The sequence below is a fragment of the Rhinolophus sinicus genome, chromosome 16 (genome assembly GCF_057876585.1).
Source record: "Rhinolophus sinicus isolate RSI-liver-muscle chromosome 16, RSI-T2T, whole genome shotgun sequence".
Taxonomy (NCBI): Eukaryota; Metazoa; Chordata; class Mammalia; order Chiroptera; family Rhinolophidae; genus Rhinolophus; species Rhinolophus sinicus.
The window spans coordinates 132,489,883-132,509,245 of record NC_142516.1 but is presented as its reverse complement, the minus strand read 5'-3'; the positions used below and the strand labels follow the sequence as shown (position 1 = coordinate 132,509,245).

The window sequence follows — 19,363 nt, the reverse complement described above, 5'->3', positions numbered from 1 at the left end:
CAGCCCCCAGACGTCCCGGAAAGGCAGCCTGAAGGCCTAGCACGCAAAGTTGGTGCAGGTTCTGCAACCAAGGGACAGTCAAATCAGAGGGCAGGACAGACAGAGCAAGGGAATTCCCAACAACTGGCAACACTTTGAGAACAGAGATGGCAGCCCTGTGGTCCTAGGTGACACGTCACTGCCAGCAAGACTCTCAGCCTGTGGCCCAGAGTATGAAGGAAGGTCCAGCTCTCAGGGAAGGTAGCTGGCAACAACGAGGCAGGATTCCCCGAACAAGTGAATTTGGGTTAAGAACAATCCTAGTAGGCAGCATAGCACTAAGCAGTTAAATCAGGACAAAAATACATTCAAATTACCTGAACTAATATGGCCAGTGAGTGGGAGACGGTAGACAAAGGAAGAAAAAGGGAAAGGGAATGATAAGACTCAGAGACCATAAGTCACCAGGGCTCATCCTTGGCAAGCCAGAAACCAAGTAGACTGGAAACAAAGACTTGATTTCAAGTTCTTCCAACAGTGGATTTGTTGACCCAGCTGTGGGCACCTGTGCAGAGCAAAGGCAGGAAAAATGATACAGCAGGGCCCACAGGCAAACCCCAAACCAAAACACTGTAAGAGGCAGCCATCCCAGGCTAAGTCAAGGATGTTAGTGTCCGTATGTGGTTTCCATTCTGCACGCTCAGCACTTTAAACGAAAGTAAGCAACAGAAGGTTTGTCAGGGATGTGGGGTAAAACATGGGGCACAGTTCCACTTAAGGTTAAGGCCTTCCTTGGAGAAGGCAATTAGTGGCAGCTGACCTCTGGGTATGTTTTCTGTATCTATAGTGTTTTTCTCCCAGCCATCAAATCCAGAGGACAAATGCCAAAGGCCTCTAGAGGGTTACCCCTGGATAATGATCTAGAGACTCACAGGACTCTTTTTCCATTTCATATTTTATGGGCCAAATCTATCCCCCAACTCTTAGACTTTCCTCTTCCCCTGTCTCTGAACCGGAACCAGACCTCAGCCCCACACCCCATCCCACCCAACACGGCCATGACCCATGATCTTGCCGTTCAGGGACCACACCAGTGTTTGGGGGCCTCATTCCACCAAACTGCTCCACAGCAGGGGGAAGGAAAGAGCCAACAGCATTCATATCACCAGAAAAAAGACTTGAGATCCCAAATCAAGGGTAGAGAACATTTTTCCCGGACCAGAGATGACTCTAGGGACGCCTTAGGCACAGCAATAAAACTTAGGGGGCCCCTGTCAATTCCAATGTCTGAGACTCGGCTTTTTTCATCTGTAGTACAAGGAAGCAAAACTACGTGACTTCCAAGGTCACCTACAACCCAGTATTCCGACTCCTGACTCGATGCCAGGAACCAAAAAAGTCCATTTGACCAGCTCAAGGAACCAGGTCACATTCTCTGCTGGGGAGGAGCCCCAGACTAGAAGAGCAGGAGTGGCCACAAGGCCACAACCCTAACAAGAGAGATGAGAAGAAGCAAGCCATGCCTTGGAGCCTGGATCCAGCCTGGCGGCCTCTGTGGGACTTTGCAAGTGTTAAATTCCTGAGTGTGAGAAAAGACACCAGATCCCCTGGGTCAGGAGAGATGAGCTTCTTTCTCAAGCTAAAATCTGGAATGACTTCCTGTGCACGTGCATGCGTGGGGTGTGTGTATGTGTGTACGTGTGTGTGTGTGTGTGTGTGTGTGTGTGTGTGTGTGTTTGCTGCCCATGAGACACGAAGCCCTTGAGGCTAATCCCATGTACATTCCTCCCAGGCAGTGATGGGCAACCAGCCACCCTGCCACCTTCCCCCGTAGCCTCTCACCTGGGGATTGTCCATGTACCAGAGAAGGCAGTTGGCCTGGGTGTCCAGAATAAAGTACCTCCGCAGAAACTTGCCACTGTTCTCATTCTCCTCGATGTCCAGAAACCCACAGATTCGGTTCTGCCGATCCACATAAGGCATTCCTGGGCTCTGCTCACATCACCCTGCATGGGACGAAGGAGGGGGGTGCTGGTGAGAAGGAGGGTGAAGCGGGCCCTGCCTCAGGACCTGTAGGAACCTCACTCTGGCTTGACTCACCGCTGCGAGAAACTGGGCTGGCACTCTCTCTCATCAGCTTCCTATCCCAGGGCACCAAATGTTCCACCCCAACCAGACCCTGGAAACCTCTATCAATTCCATTCCATAAGCAGTCATCAAAATCCATGAGCATGTGTCACCTAACTTTCCTGAGGCTTTTTTATGTGCCGGGCAGAGCATTAGCCAACTTTACAGACATGGAGGATATAAACCGAGACTTTGGGTCAGGGGCCTGGGTTCCAATTCCCATTCTGGCTTCATAGTGTATGACCACAAACTAGTTCATCTTTCTGTACCTCAGTTTCTGCATCTATGAAATGGGGATAATAATAGTACCTGTACCTTGTAAGATTTGGGTGAGAATGAAGTGCTTGGCACACGTAAAGCACTTCACTTCATAAACACTAGGTATTGTTACTCTTCACAAAAGGAAAGTAGGTCATCCCCCAATTTTATCCATAAAGAGACTATATCAGAAAGGACTTAAGCTCCAATTCAAATACCTAAATTAAATTTTGCCAGAAATTCAGTCATTGAGAGCAGTCCCTCCAGATCCATGAAGCGACCAAGGCACTAATCGGAGGGGTTCCTGAGACCTTGTGGCATGGCCACATCCCTCAGCCCCCGAGGCCACTTGTAAATTCAACGAATGAAGGACGGGAAGAAAGCCCCAACCCCTGAACACTTTCACTGACTCCAGAACAGGATCTCGGTGTTAACAGACAAGCGGAAACCTTCAAGCCAGTTTCCTTTCTCCTCGTGATTTCCTTTGGTCTCTCAGAAAGGTCAGGAGCTCTGTTCGCCTACCCAAAGAGGATGAGCACCTTCCCACAAGCAGCTACACCCAACCTGATGGACAACGCAATACAGAAGTGGGACAAGGTCCCACAGGGATCAGAAAACACCACATGGCATTCAGACTTTCAAGGACAGACACCACCCACTCTGGCCCTGCTTGAATCCAACAAGCAAAATTCACTAAGACCCAAGCCCACCACAGGTTTTAGTCTACAACTAAGCCAAGTTGTGAAACAGAGGACTTACGGCCATTCCCTGCACTATAACACTGGCCAGCAAGGACGCTACCAAGACGCCACACCTGTAGTCTTCCAGGAGGGTGGGGGAGCCACACCCCCACGAGATCAGGCTAATTCTAAGGATGGTGACGGGTAATGTAGTCTGTCCTCTCCCACCACCACCCCCCACAAGCAGCCTGGCAGGGCTGACAGGCTGCCCCAAGGAAAAAGTGCCCCCCGTACACAGGGATACCAGTGCACAGCGAATCCCTTGGTTCCAGGTAAGGTCTGGCCAAAATCCCAATCGGGACGGACAACTCAGTCAGAAGGGAGATCCCACGGCTACTTGCTGGGTCATGCATGATAGGGGACAAAAGAGTAAAGCAGGCAGGAAAAGAAGGCAAAGATGAAACAGCACAGCTAAAAAGGAAATAAAAGGAGTAGACGTAAAAGAGTAGATGAGAAAGAATAAAACGTGGAAAGAGGAGGTTTTAAAAGATGGCAGAAGAGAAGGAAGAAGTACAGCAGAAAAGTGGAGGACAACGGCGGCTGAGGGTTGGGGGAGAAACACTCCTGCACAAAGTAGCATCATATCTGTCAGAAGGGGCCTGGACTGGCATAGTCAATTGTCCTCAGGTTAAGTATACCATACCTGCAGCCAGATCCCCTGCTTCTCAGTGCCTCCCCGAACTTCCATCCCAGCTCCAGTTTCACAACGTGAGCAAGTGTGAGTACAAGTAAGGGGAAAAGATAGATAGTAGCCAAAAGTTAGGAACAAACGCCATGGGAGGAACTTGAAGGCTTCTTGTAGACCCTGGGTCAAAGATGGAAAGGCGAGAGGCCTAGCGTTGGCTGGGGAGAGAGCACATGCCTGAGAAAGGATGCAGCTTCTCCCCAGGGAACGGGAAAACAGGAGTCCTCTGCAGACAGGCTGGGTCAGCCTCCTGCTGAGAGTGCACAGATGTCTGGTCAGGATAAGGAAGCTCGTTCATCTCCCAGGAAAACTCAGCTAATTTCCTTAAGGCCAGCCCCACCAGAGAGACAGAATTTCCAGGGGTTTCAGGACTGTTGCCACTCCTGGGACATTTCTCAGAGAAAACGCGTTTGAACTGCAGTGGGACAACAAAGCTGACTGTCTCCGGGCCCACTGGGGAAGCACAGCATGCAATGTCATGCTGGCTTCCCTTCACATGCTCCCTTCTCAGCCCACAGGACTGAACAGTCAGAGGCTAGAAAAGGCAGTCTTTCTGAAATCCTCCAACAGCCTACTTTTGTTGAGGGTTTCCCATTTGCACGGATCCATGGGAAGAAGAAGATCCTGACATACCAAAAGGAGAGAAAATTAAAGGAATTCTGGTTCCCACATCTCCTGTCTGTGGTTCTATCCCCAGAAAAAAAAGCTGCTCAGATGCCCTGAGAAGCCGCTGAGTCACAGCTCATGGAGAATGTGGGAGGTGGGGGGAAAGGCTCAGCTGCAGGAGAACCGAGCATCACACGGACATGTGGTTATAACCAGAAAGGGACATCCTCAAAACACGGTGCACAAAACACAAACCTGGTGCACAAAACACAAAGCTGAGGTCCTAAGCGCCAATCCTCTGACAGTTCATTCCAATCCCTCTTGCCACAACAGCTGCTAAGATCTGGTACAGAGAGCCTGCTGTCCCAACCCCCAAATCCCCTCTCCCTGCTCCTTCAACCTGTCACCATCACCTTCCAAGTCTCTGCTGGTTCCTCCCTTTTTTCCAGAGGCGCCACTCTAATACAATTAACTCTGCCACCCCAGGCCCAGCCACAACTGGGCAGTGAGGGGAGAAAGTATTAGCAATTGGTAGTGAAGGGGGAAAAACCCCACCTGGTGCATACACACATACTGTCACCCCAAAATTCCCCTACCAAGACCAAGACAAAACTTCGAAGTGGCCTTTCCAGCTGTCACAACACCCCTCCAGTTATACAGTTTTGGCCTATTTTCTGCCTCTCTAAAATCACTTGTTATATTAAATTTCAACTCAAGTTCCTCAGTGTAAAATTATTGGGTGGAGGGTGACATTGGGTGGTTTGTCTCAGAAGTGCCCCCACACACACACTCCACATGTCCTGGGCCCCGTACCTTGGCAGTGACTCTCCCATCTCCTGGGACAACATGCAAAGTGTCCTCGCTAGGTTAGAGCACCAGATACCCATCTCTCAGGCTAGCCTCTTCACCTTTGCTTTGCTCTAATACCACAAAGAAACCACCTAGCAAGTAGCTTGTAGATCTCACAACACATGGAAGACAAAGAGCACAGAATATTTGTGCAGGAACGGACCCTGGGTCCACTCCACTCAGCATCCTATGATTCCAAAGCATGCCAAACCTCCCTAGTGCTTTCCGCATTTAGTACAAAAATTACAATATAACAACACTGGCATTTTTAAAAGATCTCTCTAGCCAACCGTTTTCACTTCTGTGTGCTTTTTCATGGCCCTGGCAGCGTAATCAGCCTTTTTAAATTATATCATAAACATGCTCCGTGTTGCTACACAGTCTTTGTAATCATTGTTTCTAACGGTTGTATAACATTACTGGGCTGGATTTGCAATAATTTACTTAATCATTTCTCTATGATTAGACAGTTAGAATATATCCAATTTTTCACGCTTTCTTTTACATGGAAACAGCATAAATTCTAAGTAATAATATGACTAGATCATAGCTTATGGTCTTTTATAATTCTTGAGACCTATTACAAGGTTGCTTTCTAAAAATATTTTAAGTGTTTACATTGCAGCCAGCAACATATTGTTACCATTGCTATGTTCTTATATACATCGACTGTCCTCATTATTTTCAACTGCTGCCAGTTTTAAATATAATGATGCCTAGTGAGGCTCAACTTTAATTTTTTTCATGTTTATTTCCTGCTTCATCTTCCTTCCTGGACTTTGTTAAATGCAAATCAAAATGATGTGAACACACAATCGATATCAATCTCTCTGTGTCACACACATACACACACACACCTCAAACCAAACCAAACCAAAACATGGCCTCATATAATCCAAATAACTAAACAATGTATTTTAATTAAAATTAAAATAGAAAAAAAGGAGGAAAGTTTTACATGATCCAAATTTCTTCAGTACATAAGTTCTTAAGTATGTACTACAAATGAAAATATATTAAATATTTAATATACATAAAAGTAAAACTGAAGAAAAAAAGTGAATTTGCATGGAGTATCCATTGAATTTAAATGTTAACTAAACCAAGATTCCTGGCCAACATCTGCCAGCTGACCAGACAAAGCTCATGGGAAGAGTCAATAGCTGCCTACCCTAGAATGATATCAGGGGGCATTGAGGAGATTTCTCTGTCGAACACAGCTCCTCAACTTTCCATTTAAATGCTTCAGTTTCCATCATTGGAAGAGATTCAAGCCAAGAATAAAACTGTCCCCGAGGAAATGAGCAACTGACATCTTTATCAGGCTCGTAATATACAAGAGATATCTGAGACCGAGACCCTAAGAAAACAGAACATACTCCGATGGAAGACAGAGGCAGTAGAGAGGCGGAAAAGTAAAGAGAAGATTGCTGCTTGAAACGAATGTCATCTACTTGAAAAATTTCACTAAGATTCTTATACACTTGTTCACTAAGATTCTAATACAGGAGTAGAAACCTTTCTGGAAAGCAATTTGGCAATATGCAATAAGAGAGCTAAAAATGTTCATACCCTTTGACCCAGGAATTCTACTTCTAGGATTCTATCCAAGTAAATAAACAGAAATGCAAATAAAGATTAAAATAAAAAGACAGCAACTGCAATATAATTTATAGTAACAAAAAGTTGGAAATGCCCTGAATGTCCCAATGATTAGAGAATAATTAAATAAGTTATGGGACATTTCGCATAAGGAAACATTGCAGGATCACTCAAAAACTATGTTTTCAAGTCATTTTTAATGAATTAGAAAGAAACTTCCCGTATCCTGATAAGATTTTTTAAGATACAATATGATTTATAATACAATCTCAACCCCCTAAGTGTTATTTTTGTATTTCTATATTTGGAAAAAGACTGACATACAGACACCAAAATATTAGCAGTTAGTATCTATGGGTTATGGGTGAATTCTATTTATTTCTATATATTTTCCATATTTCCCTAATTTTCTACAGGGAATGTGTGTTACTTTATTTAGCAGGAGGGAAAGCTGTTGCACTCCACACACATACCTTTCCCCAGCATATAAGTTTTAAAGCTGAGAATAAATTTCTCAATTCTGCAGAGTCCACAAACAAGCAAAAACTTGCCTAAATTATAGTTCTCTTGGGACTTCTTTGGTGCGTCAAAGTTTTAAATCTAATATGGCAACATTAGAGCCAGGTACCTACCCAGAGAGCTTTGGCACTTTCCATTCTAGTTTGGTATCTTACCCTGTTTCCCCGAAAATAAGACCTAGCCGGACAATCAGTTCTAATGCGTCTTTTGGAGCAAAATTAACATAAGACCCGTGTATATTATATCATTATTATATTATACTATATTATACTATATTATACTATATTATACTATATTATACTATACTATACTATACTATACTATACTATACTATACTATACTATATTATATTATACTATACTACATAAGACCGGGTCTTATAGTAAAATAAAACCGGGTCTTGTATTAATTTTTGCTCCAAAAGACACATTAGAGCTGATTGTCCGGCTGGGTCTTATTTTCAGGGGAACACGGTACTTCTATTGCAACACGCTGTAGAGAGGCTCATTCTTTCCCCTGTGGGCTTGGTTCCTCACTCCCTGGTCTTCCTAAGAGGAGCCCCTGTCCTTGGGGCCAACTGAATATTCAATAAGTCAATGCCACTGTTCCTCTACTGCTACAGCCCTAGGGCCACACCAGGCCCAGCACTCTGGGAGAAGGAAGGGGACCCCCTTCTCCCCCATTTTGAAATGACCCCCATTTTCCTTCTTGAAACTTGGGAGATGGGGTTGACATTTTTTAAGTAAATGGCTAGATAGATGAATGAAGAGATGGATAGATTTTTTTTTAAAAGAAAAGCTATAGAGCTATTAAGTTATGAAAGCTATAGTTTGTTGCACTGGATATCTTGATTTTTAAGATCGCTAATGTAGCTTGGAAATACGGGAAAGAATAGAGTAAAATAAGGGAGATTCATGGGGGGTCCATTCTGATACTTTCGAAGTATATAAAAACGAGAGAAAGGGATAACAGCGATAAAGACTTAAATGGCATTGGCCCCACTATGAAATAATCTACCATAACCTCTGACAGCTCAAAAAAAGGTTTTTAATAAATTTGTTTTTTAAATTTGGAGATTTTTCTTTCACATTATTCTCTGTTGGCAGGACAGGGAATTTCAGCGATTTTACCCTAGAAAATAGTCCAGAAGGCGTTTTTTGACATGCAGTGGAGCATGCAATAAGTAAGTACATCCTCCTGTCTCTTTAGGTGAGCAAAGAGGGATACCAATAGGAAATTGCTAAATTTCTACAGGAGAAAGTTTATCCAGAAATGGCATCACAGGTTTCAGTGAGGACTGTAATACAACAGACAGAACTGGGGAGTGGAGGTTAAGTGCAGATACTGAACTGAACTATTGCTAGAATACGCACGGGCCATGTGGACAGAGCGCTCACCTATGTTTAAACTGCAGCACACATTAAGTGTGTATTGTAGAACCTCAACAATGCCAAGGGACTAATAAAAACCACGAGAACAACAACAAAACACAAGCATAGCTATTTCAGGACACATCGCTGAGAATGGGCCAAAGACGATAACTTAGGAAGTGTGGGAGCAACCAATTCCTGTTATAATATCACTGCATTTTGAAAATGTCATGAGAGCAAATTCCAAGTAGTCTAAGGCAGGAGAGTAATGTGAGAGAGAAGGGAATGTACTGAGAACATGTTCCCAACGGAAGCACAGGGTGAGGAATGCAAACATCTACAGGAATGGGGAGGTTAAGAAAAGGCACCTCCTTGACACAGACAGCCCAATCCGCACGGGACCCCAGAACTTTGAATGGAGGGCAAGACATTCAAGGAATTTTTAAGGGAAAAACTATGGGTGCAATGGCAGGAGCAACTGAACACTGATACCACTGCACGAAAGATGCCAAAAACAACAAAATATTTTAAACATTCATGACCTCTCTTAACAGTAGCCTTCTATGTTCAGAGAAACTGTGGTCGTTGGAGCGGGTAGGAAACAAAGGTCTGCATGGCTCAAGGCTCCTCAGACACCTGCACCAAACAGCTCACCAGTGCCGGCGAGCTGCCACACCGGGTTTATAAAGAGCCTATAAAAACTGAGATCTCCACCCTGCAGAATCGTCAAAGTCCCCCAACTCAGAAGACACAACGAATTCAGTTTCTCTGTGAGACTTCCTAGCAATAGCTGCACAGGAGCTATAACCATCATTTGAAATTTGACAGCCTCAGCCACTAAAGCCTGAGCAGTAGGAGAACGAAAAGAAATCATTATTTCTCCTCTCTACTAAGTAGCCTTTTGGGAAGTGCCAGAGGAAAGTGTAAATGGCCTGGTGTGTCTGTCTAAAGGTATGTGCACTCAGAGAAGGAGGCGGGGCTGGATGTGACAGGGAAGATGTGCAGGTGACCGTGGTCAGCAGGAGGGTGGTTAATGGAACTCTTGCAAGATGACCATGAACGACGGTGTGCTGATTTCAGTTACCCATTTATGCAGTAGAGAGAAGTGAAAGAGCAGGGGTTTTAGAGTCACAGACTGCTGAACTCTTCTGGGCCTGTTTCCTCATTTGCAAAACGGGAGAGAATCGCTACCTACTTCAAAGGTTGCTGTGAGGATTAAATGAAATTAACGTGTGAAAAGTGCTTAACAGCATGTCTGGTAAAGAGTAAGCACTAGGCAAATGTTGTTAAGGTGGGTGTGTGGGTGTGTGTGTGTGTGGTGCCTAATAAGTGGTATATGATTACCATGACTGCCACAAAGCTTCTCGATACAGGGCAGGCTGCTGCAGGGGCCATCTCTACCCCTCAAATATCAATAAGCATATTTCAATGGAAAGGCCGTGACAACTGGGAACCTTCACAAGGAAAGGCATAAATTTCCCTTACTCTTGCCTCTACTCCAAGAACCATCATATTTTACATCTCTAAAATTCTCCAGGTTTTAAAAAAAAAAATCCAAGAGATCCACAGACTCCATCTTGGCCAGCTACCCTGAAAGTTGATAGAATCCAGCTGTCTCCAGCTCTGCCCATGGGAGCATCCCAGTGGCAGAGAGCCACTTTGCAAGTGAATGGCTAAATCTGGGTCCTAGCTGATGGGACAGAGAGTACTAGCCTTTGCACTTTAACTGTCGTTTTCCTCAGGAGCATAAGGACATGCAAGACCTAGCTTCCCACCCTCTTTATCTCAGCTGGCCAGACTCTATTGGCAGAAAGGCACACTACAGGCCCAGAGCTGAAAGCCTTTTTTGCCCCCACTGGGCAGGGTCAGTAGCTCCTGCACTAGCAGGGCTGGGACCTCCAAGGTGAGAGAGACCAATCCAGCCTTTAATCCTCTGCAAATCACTTCAACCAATGGGGGTTGAGACAGAGAAGGGGCTTTCAGAAAGAAGGTGAGTTATAAAGCCCAAACGATTGGACGGGCTTACCAGCAGGGGCCAGAGAAGGGGAGAACAGAGAAATTCAAGATTTGGAATAAAGGTCAATGGGGAGTCTCCCTATAATAGTCCCATTGCACCAAGCATAGGCCTCCTCAGAACAGGAAGGAAGGGACTCCATCCTTTCTACTTCTTAGCTGCCCTCTATCCCCACCCTGTCCAATTCCCTGGTTCAATGATGGGCTTATATTGGGCAGAGCTAGGATTCTTCTCCTCCCATAGGCTGTCACACCATAGTACTTGCTCTGCTTCCTTCCCTTGCAAAGCCTAACAGGTTAGATTGCCGGAGTCCTAGCCAACTCACTAAAACGGGTGGAAAACTGAAAGGCAACCCCAACTGCTCATGGTGGGCAGAAAGAAGAGGCAGAGCAGCCCAATGTTCCAGCACCAAGATCCTCTTTTCCAAGCACTAGGGCTATACCCACCAGAATCAGTAGCGCCCCAGTAGTTTCAGGGAATCAGAAGGGACAATTACTGCACTGTGGCCCACAGCAAGATCTAATTTGAGGAATTCCAGCTTTTTAACAGGGGTATCACCCACCTGTCCACCTGCCCCATGAAGAAGACAGGAAATCAATGAAGTGCCAGTTGGATGTGCACATTGAAGACCATGTTCCTGCCGCTTTGGTCTCCCTAGTGTTCCAGAGCTTTTCAGCACCCCCCCACCCCACCCCTCCCCCACCCCTACTCCCACCCTGGTAAGCCTGCAGGAGGCCTGCTCAGGATTTGGCTGAGAGGGCTGATGCATCTTCCTCCCCACTTTTGCAGAATCTTCCCATAGGTAGGCACCAATCAAAACCTGCATGTCTTCAGGATTTATTTTAACCTTGGTATTTTATTAATAAAACACCGAGCGAAATACAGTTCAGCTCACTATAATGACATAATAGGATTTGCAGTCCCTATTTCCTTATACAGAAGACAGAAGAAAGCACCAATAGGGAAAGGGTTTTGCAAACTCTCCACCAAAAAGCAGGTGGTTTCCAAGTCAATACCTAAGTGGTTACCCATCTGTGAAGTGAGCAAGGCTCCCATCATCAGCTAGCTAGAACTTCACCAGGAATGCCACAGTTTGTAAAAAGTGGGGCTTACAAACAGGGCAGATTACTTAGGTCTAAAGAAAACATCCAGAGTAAACCCTCATGAACCAGCATGGTGGACGGAATTTCTGCAGGCTGATGGCACTGCTGCATTGCTCTTTTCCCCTCCATTTGGACAAGTGCAAACAATGCCTGTGCTTGCAATCATTCATTCATTCATTCATTCAACATTTACTCAGCACCTAGGGGATGTCACACATTGACCACACAGTCCAGACTATAAGCTAGACTTTGACTATGACAAAAGTCACCAGCCTTCAAGTGGCACACAGTGGAGAAGGCTAATATATATGAAATGATGAAAATGCTTTTTAAAAGCTTCCTCTGGTTTCTCAAAGCATGCCAGATCTCTATTTGAGCAATCAGCTTTGTATTCTAGGAAGCTAAAGACTGGAAGCTCCCTAAAGACAGAGGCTGCATTTTGCTCATCACTGCCTTTCATGTGCTTATAGCCAATGGTATGTCAATCGAATGCAAATTAAATAGAAAACAAACATTTCCATTCTTTCAAGATCTTTGGCTCTACTGTTTCTGAAAGATTTGCCACCAAACAAAGAAAAATGAAGAAGCTCCAGAAAAGAGGAAAAAGGGGACTGACTTAGATATATTAAGAACAACATGACTACAATTTTGGAACTTCAACCCAAGTGCAACCACCACTCAGCTGGCTGAGGTGCCTCCAAGAGCCACAGCTGGCGCCCTGGTAGAATGCTTCCCACCCCACCCCCCTTCTCTGCTGTTTACTCTCTGGAAAAAAAAAAAAAAAATTGGAGTCCTTAAGAAAGAATGGAGGAGGGGCGGGAGGAATTAGAAGGGGAAGACACAGCTTGAACCCACACTCATCAAGAAGGAAGGAAACTTTAAACAGTAAGGCTGGGGGGCAGGGCTAGCCTAGGGGAGGAGATGTGTAAGACTGAAGTGGAGGACATGCCTGGACACTTTGCCTTCCTACAAGGCCTCTTTTTTTCCCTTTACTCTTTTTTTTTTTTTTAATTTGATGAAATAACAGTTCAGAACTGGAGAAGTGGAGCAGAAAAGGGAAGTGAGTAAGGTGAGGAAGAAGTTGGTGAGAGGGACAGACAGCTCCCCTCGAGGTGCTTTCCCAACTTGGTACTGAACCTGCATTTTAGAAGTTTTCCTTCAAGTCACCCCAATAGCCTGGAGTTCTAGAAGCCCGAGGGCCCGGGCTGGACCCAGAGAAAAGGAAGATATCTCCCTACGGAAGCATACTAGGCCTGTCTTGTAATCAGGTAATAGGGGAAGAGAGAGATGCGTCTCCACGGCCCAATCTGTGCCCAAGGGACTTGCCTGGACGTTCTCTGCTCTCCAGACCTACCCGCAGCCGGGGCAGTCGTTGAGGGGCCGCTGCCCCCGCGCCAGAACCCGCAGAGAAGTTTCGCCGCTGCAAACGTGAGAAAATGCAGCTCAGCAGAACACCCGCCCCCACCCTCCCTACGGCCCCACTCCGCAGCCCGACCCCTGGCGGTGGCGACCTTGGCCACCCCGGACGCCTCAGAAGATTGGAGGAGGGGTTACCCTCCGGGCTTTCCTCGAGCTAGAAGGGCGGCCAGGAGCTTCAGAGACCACCACCTCGGTCGTCGGCCACCAGGGCAGGCGCACCCAGCCTGCCTGCGCGCCCCCGCTCCCCCAGCCCGCGCCTGCCCGCGCGTGTCCCTCTGCACCTCTTCGCTCCTCGGCCCGCGAAGGCACCTAACTTACCCCGCTGCGCAGGGGCCGGGGCTCGGACAGGGTGCGTGGATTACATCGGGGTGGGACGCGCCCCTCCGGCCCGCGGGGCCGGCGCTCTCGGGGATTTATCTTGCAGCCAAACTCTCGGTGCCTCTGGCTCCTCTCGCTCTTCTCCCCCCACCCCGCCCCCTCCTTCTCTCTTGTCTCTCGGCTCTTTTTTCCGGGTTAATTACGTTTCGCATTAAAGCAAAACCCAGCCCCGGATGTGAGTACAATGCTCCGCCAAGCCCGCTGGGGGAGGAGAGGGGTGCCGGGGCGCCGCGGGGTGGGAGGGGACGCGACCGGGCGCGGCGGGCTGCGCGGAGGAGGCGGGGCGGGCTCCCTGGAGGCGGCCCTGGACCACCTCCCCAGCGTCTGCTGTGGCGCAGGTGGGACCGGTGCCGCGGAATGAGGCCTTGCCTCGTACGCCCGATCCCTGCAGCAGGTGTCCGGAGCGGGAAAGAGGCCTGGGGCTGAGGGCATCCTCGAAGAAGGAAGGCGAGCCAGACGCAGGCTCCCCCTTACCCCCATTTCTTCTTCCCAAAGCCACACCCAGCGACTTCAGCTGGGCCACCCTCGGAATCTGAGCCCTTGCCTTCCTGGGGCTGCGGGATTAGGGCTAGGGTCGAAAGAAGAAGCGCAAATTCTCCCAGGTTGCCATGAATGTGCCCGAGGCGCCCAGTGGGGCCGGACGTTCTAACGGGGGTTATAAGGACATTTTCAGAGTGTGGCTCAAAGACGCCCTTCATGCCTTCAGAGCGGGAGGGTGCTCTGGAAAAATAAATGGGAAACAGACAAGCATGCATTAAGTAAATATTGTCAAGAGGAACCCAAGAGAACTACTGTGTGCTGGTGTAGCCTCTGCGTTATCCAGTTTGAGCCACACAGCAGCCCTATTGTATCCATCCCGTTCACGATGAGGAAACCGAGACTCGGAGACGTGAAGTAATGTGCCCTGGGTCCCACAGTTAATCAATGGCAGGTCTGTCAGGTTCTGATGCCAGCGTCCCACGTGAGGAGATAGACATATAAATATACATAAAGTCAGGCAATCAACATCCGAACAGAGAAATGTAGTGGATTCACCCTGGAATGTAGTAGGATCGTGAGCTGCAGTTTCAGTGGATTCTGATACAAATGTAGTTAATGTCTGAGTCCTACCAGACTTTGAAGGAGAGGAGAGCAAAGAAGATCCTTGAGACTCAAGGACTGGATGTGCAGGAGTGACACCTCCTGGTCCTCATCCCACTATTGTCAGGGAAGGCAGACTGTTAAGTCTCCAGGACCTGAGGCAACAAATCCTCCCCAAGCGTCCGGAGTCAGATGAGCCAGAAGGAAGACAGGACAATGTGCAGCACACACCCCGAAAGTACCAGTGATGAAACCACACGCGTTTCCTCCTCCATTTTGATTGCCAAAGCAAAAATGAGCACCCTGCTCTCTCAGGTGTGAAAAAAGGCTGTTTGCTTTAGAACATTTTGCTTTGAATGATGAAAGAAAGGGGGACACAAGAAAAAAAAAACATTTCCTTTGAAATAAATACGTCAAGGTCAGTCTTTTTTTCCTGCTTGGTGAAGATTTTTGCCGCTCATAAATTTCAGGCAGCATAACATGTTGAAGAGCATGTTCTCTGGAACAGATGGCCTGGATTTGAATCCCAGCTCTGCCACTTACTAGCTTCATTCCCTGGGCAAGTGACTTAACCCTTCAGTGCCTCAGTTTCTACATCTGGGGTGTTATGAAGAGTAAATGAGTTAACACTTGTAGTGTTTAGACTACTGTTGAAAATGAAGTAGGTGCTATGTAAAGGTTTTTGAATTTAAAAATTAGATTATGGTTTTCAGCGTGAAAAAGAACAAAATTCCACCCAAGCACCAAGCAAATCCAACTGGAACTGATGATTTCCACTGTGAACGATGAGGTAAAAGTCTCAGATTTCATGGTATGGTTCATATTAAAACCCATAAAGCTCTACTCCCCGTTGGGCCTGCCTGAGTCACTCAATCACACAGCCACAAATATTTCCTGAGCACTACTGTATTGGATGCCTGGGAGGCAAAGAGGAGCGGATGGCCTTGGGTCTCCTTCAGAGAACACACGTGTCACTAGAAGGTGGAGGCAGCTTTGTATTCCTCCTGGAAGAGCCATGGGAATGAATGGCACAGAGACCGAGTACTGTCAGCCTTTAGAGGGCAAGATGTCTCTGTGTGGGGCAGAGGTGGGTTCACAAGAAGGAGGTGGGCTTTGAAATGGCCTGAGAAGACGGGTACAACATGACTCTGGTGGTGGGGGGTAAGAACATGTTGGGTTGGAAAGCGGGTCATCAGCACGTTTTTGGTGATGCTCATACTTCACTGGGAGCCCCATTTTCTGCCACACTTTCTGCCTTTATTCCACTCCTTTACCCCTGGATCTCCAGGTGCTTCCTCAGAAGACTCCCCACTACCTCCTCCTGTAGTGGGCTCCACAGAGCAAGTGTCCACTGATTCCGTGCCCTGCTACAGTTCTTTTGCCAACTCATAACCGACACATCTTGAAAGTATTTCCATTCCCTGACTTTATACATTAATTTTTTTCAGTACAATAAACAATCCTGGTGTCCGAAAATATGACTCTGCCTGTGGAGAAAGGAAAGTTAAAAAAAAAAAAAAAAAAAAAGGGGACTTTCACATCAGCTATTTCAGTCCCCTCGTTGTACCAGTGCAAGATGAGGTTTAATGTGCCAAAGGTTTTGCAGCTAGTTAGTGGCAGAATTGGTTCTAGAACCCAGGGTTGACTACCCCCAGAATATCCTAGTATTGGTATAGAAACTTTTCCATGAAGATGGAGACTTCTGGCTCGGAACCTAAGAATCTAAACAGAAAGGCTTTTACTCTAGCCATTTATTTATGCACTTTCTATCAATTTTCAATGTTAATGGCTGGGTGACTGGATAACCTAATAACCTTCAGTGGTGAGCCAGGGCACCCTCCAGGGAACTGCATCATTCTCTGTCCTTAAAGATACCCATTATACAAGGTTCCAGTCTGCAGCTGAGGCCAGTTAGTTCTGTTGGAGAAAGTGTGGAACTGAAGAGGCCAAGGTCATCGGTTGATCCCGGTTCAGGCCAGTTAATTTTGCACAGAGATAAATTGCTCCAAGGCCACATATTGCACATCTAATGCTAGCTGGTCATTTTATAAATAGTTGCTACTGGTTTAAATTGCAAAGTACTGTCCTTTTCCAGAAAGATGACTCAAAAACTACTACTGTTCTATTCAGGCCTATTCATTCGACAATTATCTGAAGCTCTTACCGTGTTTCCTCCCATGTATCTTGCCTTTACTTATTTTCCAGATGCTTATTAAATGCTAATTGCTTTACATGCATTATCTCATTTAAGTCTTACAACACTGGGAGCAAGACACTCTTATTGCCCCATTTTATAGGTAAGGTGACTGAGACACAGAGACCAAGCCTTGATACATACCTGTGCACCCTGATGTCTGAGTCTGCCATCTTAGTCACTGAGTTTGTGAAGAATACAGAAAAAACATAAACCAAGACCCTGCCCTTCCACATATTTTATAATTATCATCACTTAAAATCTCCATTCCATTTCACCTAGCAATTTCATGTCCAAGGATATGTCCTACAGAAAGTCATCTGGAAATATATATAGTACATATGGAGTGTGTGTATATATGGAGTGTGTATACATATGTGTGTGTGTGTGTATATATGTGCCTGTGTAAGTGCACAGTGGAAAGTTCACAAACTTAATTGTCCTACCTTCGTATATATGGAATATATACACAGATACCACAGCATTGTTCATAATGGTGGAAAAATTGGGACTCACTCTCTCATGCTCAACAAAAAGGGATCAAACAGGTAAATACTAATACGTCCATACAATCTTATACTATGCAGCTGTTAAAAAAGAATGACACCCATCTCTATACGAAAAATATTAAAATTTTAAGTAGAAAAAAGGTACAGAGCAGTCTGTATAGTATAATCCCATTTCTGTAAATATAAATATACATGTTTATTACATTTAAAAAAACTGGAAGACTGCATTCCAAACTGTTAACCACAGTTCTCTTAGGGCAGAGGAAGAGGGGCTATAATGGTGGATCTCACTTTCTCAGAGATGTATTTTTATAATGTTTAATTTTTTTCAATAAGTGTGCATACATTTGGTTATGAGAAAAGAACAATAATGATTTAAATTTTTCATTAAAAAATGTAAAAGCTCTATGGGAAAGCATATTGCAGCCTTCAAGGAGGCCGTCATTTAGTGGGGAGGGAATATGCCATATACAGAAATAACTATCATAATAGCCAGAAACTGATCTATGTAGAGAGAAGAGATAAAATTCTGTGGGAAATCACAACCAGCTGAGGTTGAGATGCGTAGGAGAAAAATGTATGAAAGAGGTGGCACTTTGGAAGGACCTTGAAGGAAAGGTAAAATGTAGAAGGTAGACAGACGGGTGAGAACAGATGGATTCCAGATGAAGAGATGGTCAAAGGCAAAGCAGAGAAGCAGGAATCCATGGGATCCATTCAGGGAAGTATGACTGGTCCAGTTCAGCTGGAGCATGGTAGGATAGATGAAGGATTTTCACGGGAACAAAACAAGAAAGAAAGGTAGCTGGAGAGTCTTTGTTGCTAAGCGAATGAGTTGTATTTATTACTTCAGGCATCAAGAGCCACTGAAGGTTTTGAGCAAGGAAGTAACACATTTAGAAGTAAATAAGCAATTTCATAGTGACTACATAGTAACAGGACTCTAGCACTAAGCTGCCAGGACTTGACTCCTGACTCTGTCACTAATTAGTTGTATAACCATGGACCAGTTACTTTACTTCTTCCTCTGTGTTTCTATAAAATGGGGAAGGTGGTGATAAGAGATAACCTATCTCATACCATTGTTTTTGAGATTGAGTGAGTTAATATTTTTAGGAAACATGGTATGTAATGAAAATTCTGTTAAATCTGAAATATCAGTATCTTACCTTTGGACTAAATTCTTTGCAGTTCATTTGAAACTTTCATTTGAGAGAGCTGTGATAAATTATTAACTATCCTTTCTTCCTACTTTCACAGGATTACAGATTATTAATCTCATTTTACACATGGAACAATTTAGGTTTTAAGGAGAGAAAGACAGTCTCAGAATCACATAACCAGTCATGAGTTAAATCTGTGAGTTCTGAATCCTAGTTCAGTAGTCTCTGCTCAACACCCAGTTCAAATTCTCAGAGCCTTAAGAATAGGAAAAATGGGGAACGGAAGAAACTTTGACAATTTCTGTTTCTATGATAAGGGAAACAGCAGTATGGGACAGAAATAAAGTGTAATAAAAATGATACACCTGTATATAAAAATTGTAAGATATAAATATGTATGTATACTGAATTATGTCCCTCCCTTCCAAAATCATATGTTAAAGAACTAACTGGCAATGTGACTGCATTTGAAGACAGGGCTTTTAGGAGGTCATTAAGGCTAAATGGGGACGTAAGGGTGCGGTTCTAATCAGATAGGATTGGGGGCCATATAAGAGGAAAAGACCTCCCCCTCTATCCACAGGAACAGAGGAGAGACCCTGTGAACAAACAGCAACGTGGAGGCCATCTGCAACACAAGAGAGCTCTCACCAGAACCCAATCATGCTGGAAACCTGGTTTTAGACTTCTAGCCTCCAGAACTGTGAGAAAATAAATTTCTGTTGCTTAAGCCCATTCTATAGTAGTTTTGATACACATACACACACA

The 19,363-nt window shown here is 45.4% G+C and overlaps 1 protein-coding gene across 5 annotated transcripts in view; it reads right to left on the bottom strand.

Annotated features, from left to right (window-relative positions):
- PLEKHA2 (pleckstrin homology domain containing A2) overlaps window positions 1-19,363 on the bottom strand; it is a 69,533-nt gene that overhangs the window by 42,172 nt on the left and 7,998 nt on the right. For 2 of the 5 annotated variants that reach the window (XM_019748150.3, XM_074329608.2), the window contains exons 1-2: window positions 13,590-13,728; window positions 1,822-1,985 (exon numbers count right to left, since the gene is read on the bottom strand). In XM_019748150.3, the coding sequence (XP_019603709.3) occupies window positions 1,822-1,962 (141 nt within the window). In that variant the 5' untranslated portion in view covers window positions 1,963-1,985; window positions 13,590-13,728. Of the gene's footprint in view, window positions 1-1,821; window positions 1,986-13,178; window positions 13,273-13,589; window positions 13,732-19,363 lie in introns of those variants that run through there. The other 3 variants (XM_019748151.3, XM_019748153.3, XM_019748152.3) reach the window with 3 other exon arrangements.